Source organism: Apis dorsata, unplaced genomic scaffold (genome assembly GCF_000469605.1).
Source record: "Apis dorsata unplaced genomic scaffold, Apis dorsata 1.3 scaffold_796, whole genome shotgun sequence".
Lineage (NCBI taxonomy): Eukaryota > Metazoa > Arthropoda > Insecta > Hymenoptera > Apidae > Apis > Apis dorsata.
In genome coordinates, this window is record NW_006263937.1 from 13,280 (window position 1) to 19,104 (window position 5,825).

At 32.4% G+C, this 5,825-nt stretch overlaps 1 protein-coding gene across 1 annotated transcript in view; it reads right to left on the minus strand.

Annotated features, from left to right (window-relative positions):
• Positions 1 to 2,162: 2,162 nt before the first annotated feature.
• LOC102679599 (putative fatty acyl-CoA reductase CG5065) overlaps positions 2,163 to 5,825 on the minus strand; it is a 10,628-nt gene continuing 6,965 nt past the window's right edge. The window contains exon 5 of the mRNA XM_031513906.1: positions 2,163 to 2,541. Coding sequence (XP_031369766.1) covers positions 2,208 to 2,541 — 334 coding nt within the window. The 3' untranslated portion in view covers positions 2,163 to 2,207. The remainder of the gene's footprint in view (positions 2,542 to 5,825) is intronic.

The window sequence follows — 5,825 nt, forward strand, 5'->3', positions numbered from 1 at the left end:
TTAAATTTTCACGAAGACGCTTATCTACGCTATAGGAAGCATATAAAAAAGGGGATCATATTTCTCTTAAAATTTTTAATTTTATTGAAAAAAATTTCCTCTACGTGCACGCAAGCACAAAACGGGTTAATTACTTCCGGCTTTTATCTTATTTCGTGACGAGGGATGGAAAAAGAAAAATCGAAATTTATTATTATACCAGAGGCAGAAAGGAGGCGTTTCTGCATTTTTGGTGGATCGCGAGGCGCGATAAACGGTGGAAAGCGTTGCATAAGGTGGTACACGTGAGAGATATGTGTTTCCTTGGCTTTACGCGAAGGCAACCGCCAGTAGATGTTCCCCGGCAAACTTTCACCCAGTAATAGCATTCTCTCGTGCATGTGCGTCTTGCACGATTCTCACGAATATTTGCCATACACTCCGCCCGTTTGCAACCGTATTTATGTGCTCGCTGGTTGGAATACCAATGTATCGTAAATTATACCCCATATAGTGTTGTTTTTGAATTTTATACTTCATTTCACTTTTCACTCTTCCTTTTTGCTTTAAATTTCAAATGTCTCTTTGATAAAATTAAAAATTATTTTTCTTGGGGATAGATGTATCGTTTATGAATGTAATGTATAGGGTAAAATTTTTTTTTTTTTTTTCGTTTACCATGCTACTCTCGATGTTTATGCTGCATTTATGGTACATTTTTTCGATAAAAACATTTGACTTTTGCACGTGAAATAATCGATTTTACGAATCTGTAAAACCATCTAGAAATACGTAAATAAATATACAATTGTATAATGTTTGTCGTTCGTCGATTTTAAACTGGGTAAATACACTGAAGTATTTCAATATTATTTTTTTGATTGTGTTATTATAAAAAAGAAATATTTTTTTTTGAAATTCAATGTAACGTGTAAAAAAAAGTAATATTAATAAATTGGTGTAAAAATTTAAAATTGACAAATATAATTATAAAAAATAAAGGAATAACCAAATTTAAATATTAATCAAATCTATTTTAAATAATAAATTATAAATATCGATAATCTTTACAAATTCGTAACAATCTAATTATTTTTCTTCCAATTGAAATTATATATAAAATTTAAACAAGTTAATTTATCAAAAATCATTATTTAAAAGTTAACCATATAAGATTCTAATCTTTAGGATTTATACACGAAGAACGAAAGCAAGAAGTCCAAGTAGAATACACTCTGTCCAAAGACGATCAAACTTTGAGAATTGAAATGGAAACAAAAGGAAATGCCAGGGAAAATCGAAATTAAACTAACCTGATTAATAATAGTGACATTGAGGAAATGAGGCAATTTCTGTCCATTAAAAAGCTACAGAAACAATCCTGTCCGTTCGAAATGCTTTTTAATTTTGCATTTCACTCAAAATATCACGTCCCTCCAACTCGAAAGTATGACAGCTTTCTAAAACGAGCGCGAAGCAACTTTCGCGATTAATCAAAATAAAACGTGAAATTAAAAAGGCTATTCTCGAGATTAATAAAAACTGAATAGTCTTAAAAACATCAAAATGAATGTTATTTCAAGTGATGTTGAAATGGCATGATTAAATTTTTAAAAAAAGAAAGATGAGAATGTACTGCTTTCTCTTTGTGTAAATTTTTTTTCTTATTCAAACAATATAATTTGACCGTGTTCGGTATTCAAATTAACTCGTTAGATCATAGTGTTATACGACCAAATTCTATGAAAGAGAATAAAAGATTGAACGAACTTCCATTTGTAAATGTCTTTCTCTTACCAGAGTGGAATGTCTTCAAGGAAAAATTATTTTTAACAATTCTTGACGCGAAAATTTTTTTTGTGTTAATTCTTTTTATCTGAAAATTTATAAAAACAAAAATGAAAATAAAGAAGAGAATTTTCTAAATTATTATACTTAAATTATATTATAATTACATTGTTTTCTTTTTTATAATTATATACATTGCAATCATTCTTAAAAAAAGATTTTATATAAATATACTATCTATCTTAGATAACAATATCTTCTTACCTTAGCGATATTATACAATTGTTTTTCTCTTTCAGAAAGAATCATTTCTAACTCCTGTATTTTCTAATTTACGTCCTTTTCATTTACTCTAGCATTCTAAAATTGCAGCACAGACTTCTAGTATTTTAAACTTACATTTAAGTTGTAGACAAATGACATCTTCAAAGTTAAAAATTTCAGAATTCGGTGTGCTTTGCGAGTACGTGATATCCGTTGAAGAAGAACGTGCAAAAGAGGAGCGCAACGATAAGAAAGAGGAAAAGCAGTCGGAAGATTTTTATGAGGTTGATATTACCCTCGTCCACGCAATACTTTTTGGCAGCTGCCGCAGCGCAGAGAGCGTAACTCTCGACGTCGATTTCCGTGGAAACCGGAAATATATCTTGGTCCTCCATAGCGAGTCGTTGTTGAACCAGATACACGCGATTCCTCTCTACTGACCACACTCTTGATGAAATTACCTCAAGGGATCGAAGCGCATCACGAACTCTTTGATACTCCACGAGAAATCTGCAAAGAAACTTATTTTTAGTAAGATTTTACTTCTTCTCTCTTTCTTCAAATCCTATCCATCACTCTTATTTCTAATTTAAACTAAATTCCAATCTGTTTTTTGAAAATTTTCTCTCATTTATCATTTATATTTTAATAGATTTTCAATTTAACTTTTTGCATTATAATTATTTTCCTCATATTATAAAATGTAAATAATTAATATTAATTTAATAATCAATGTATAACATATTGTTATTCTTCGAGGCTCGGAAAATAATTTCCGGGAAAGGATATCTTTGCTCCTTAATCTTTATTACTATGCCTACACGGGAAAATTCATGTCTCGCCCATTTATCTCCGCTTCCACGTGCGCTGTGTATTATGCGCATGTTATAATTAGTCAAAAGTATATTGTTCCATTGTTTAATCGATTAGCGCAATTAGACGCAGCAGCACGCTATAATTTCCTCCAGGCTGATAAACGGTTGCAGACGTCGCATTCACGGCAACCATGTGCAACACGTCCCTAAATTGTTCATCCGTGTAGATCGATGGGATGCACTCGATTTCGCTTTTCGGTCATCCGTAATTGCGAAAGTTCGTTCACTGGATACCGTTTCACTTCTCTCGAGTAATAAAGACGCGTAAGTTCTTACGAGTAATGCAGCTTCGAGACATTAACTTGGAAACGAATTTACGATTTTCCGATGAGCCACGAAATCGAATTCGCGACAAAATATTTGCTCGAAACTTTACATTCGGAGCTGTTCGACAGTTGACTACGGATCGAATGGTAGACAATCGCGGGCAACGTTCGGCAAGTCTCGGCTAATATCGACAAGTCTCGGTTAGTAGGCTATATATAGAAGATTCGGTCGGGTCTAGAGGTCTCTCAAATCCTCACTTCACTAGTTTTGCTGACGTTAATTTTGGCTTTATCACTTCCAGCGGTAAATGAAAAGTATTAGCTTAAAGTATCAAGTTTCAATTTGTCATTTTGCTAATTTCGCAATTTTTAACTTTGCTTTCAATATTATCACCAGGCAACCGTTTAGTGAATGATAATGTAAAAAATATAATAAACCAAAAATCCAAACTTCTTTTTTCGCTAATTTTGTAGACTTAATTTTTATTTCATGGGCAACTATGTGTAATAGAAATTATAATAGAACCTTAATGGAACCTACTTTGCAAGTTTCATAGGCTTTAACTTTGTTTTCAGTATTGCTCATGGCCATTTGCTGGCAACAGAAAATGTAATAGATCTAATATAGGGCTCACTTTATTAGCGTTAGTTTTGCTCTCAGCATAACCATAAGCAATATGCAATGTAATAAGCTCATTAAGCTCCAAAGTTTTATTTTAATAGTTTCACTACTCGTAGTTTTATCATCATCATTGATCGGTAAACTAAAATCTAAAGTTAAAAGTACCCATTCCACTAATTTCACGTAACTTCTCATTAACTGCAAGCACGGGCAACAGGTAATGCAATATGTAATTATAGATTTCAAATTTTAAGTCCTCATCTCATTAGTTTTACCTCGGTATTGCTTATGGACATCCATGGCCGTAAAATAATAGAATGAACAATAACGTTCTATGTATTTTGCATTAAGTCTTATGTTAATATCCAAAATTTTCGAAAACCTCTATCAATTTTTAACTTCATTAATATTTTGCTAATACAATTCTAAACTTTTAAATACCTAGATATCAACTATTAACACGAGTTAAAATTTATAATATATTGCAAAATGACGAATGAAATGATGAATGAAATTTCTACAATAGATGAAATGCAGAACAAGGTGATAAATGTTTAACTCTCAAAGTGGACGAAAACTTCTAAAAGGAGGAGTATAATTAAAGAAATATTTTTCTTTCCACTTACCTTAACTCAAAGCGTAATTTTTTTGCAATTTTATAATGTCGCAAGCAGCGTGATTACTGTAATTAAGGTCAAAGGGATGCAAGTGTACTAAATCACCGACATCTTTCTATCCTTTTAGTCTAAAGAAAGAAGACATTGAAAAGGGGCGAGGCGAGGCAAGATGAGGCATTATTTACTCGTTCATTAAATAATTAAGATTTACCCGTTGATTTAAACATATATGCAAACTGAAACAAGCTTCAAAGAAACATGAGGTCAATTGAAATTAACAGTTTCAAACTAACATGCTAGTGTACGTAAATAGCAGCATTATTGTGTCTCGCTGAATCTCGTTCTCATTACGCTACACTAATTCACTTTATTTTATAATGTTTATGGCATACTACGATCTTATAACGATAATATTAAAGCCTTTATTATTGTCAAGTATAAAACCATGCGACTTGGTTATTAATATTGCCGTTGTTTACGCAAGAATGAATTTAATTATGAATGTATTAACTCTCAAGCCACTGGTTTCGCAAAAATCCGAATTATTTCCCTCCATTTTATCAAACTACGTCCGTTTTATAAAAAATGTTGATACCCTCTAAAATATTATTAAAAAAAAAAATTATTAAAGCAGCATGTTTATGATAAAAACATTAAAAAAGAACGCCTTCCAAAATACCTTTTATTTATTATCAAAACTTCTATTTTGTTTCATGTAACGATGCCTTTCAGAATACGGTCTTTCATTCGTCATCAAAACTTCTTTCAATTTTTTCTGATAAACTAAAAAACCAAATCATCAATTAATCAACGTTCTCATTGAAAAATATCACTTGGTTAAGAGCTAATTATTAATAATAACTAATGAATTCACATACTAAAAAATACTATAAATACTAAAAAATAGTACTAAATAATACTAAAAAAATAATACTAAAAAATATGATAATACTAATAAATACTAAAAAAAAAAATAATAATAATAAACAGAACATTATACTTTTTTGGTTTACTCGAGACCGATGCCGATCTGTAAAGAATTCACAAACGGTTAAGTTACTCGACGAGTGGAAATCCACGTTCCCACAAGGAGACATCGATAGAAGATTTTCGGTAAAGTTTGATCACAGTGTGGATGCGCGGCGAGGGGAGAGGGGGAAGGAGAGGGAGGGGAAGGTTGCAAGAACCGATCCCGGCGAAACGGATCCACGGGCGTGCTTGGCAAACGCGGCGCAATCGTAAAAGTAAAAGTTATCCGGAACTACGATTTAGGTGAATACCAAAGTAAACAGGTTCACGACGGCGGTATTCGAATGGTGGGGACAGAGCGACGGAGACGGAAACAGAAACAGAGAGAGGGAGAGACAGGGAGGAAGGGAGGGGGAAGGAGGAAGGGAGGGGGAAGGAGGAAGGG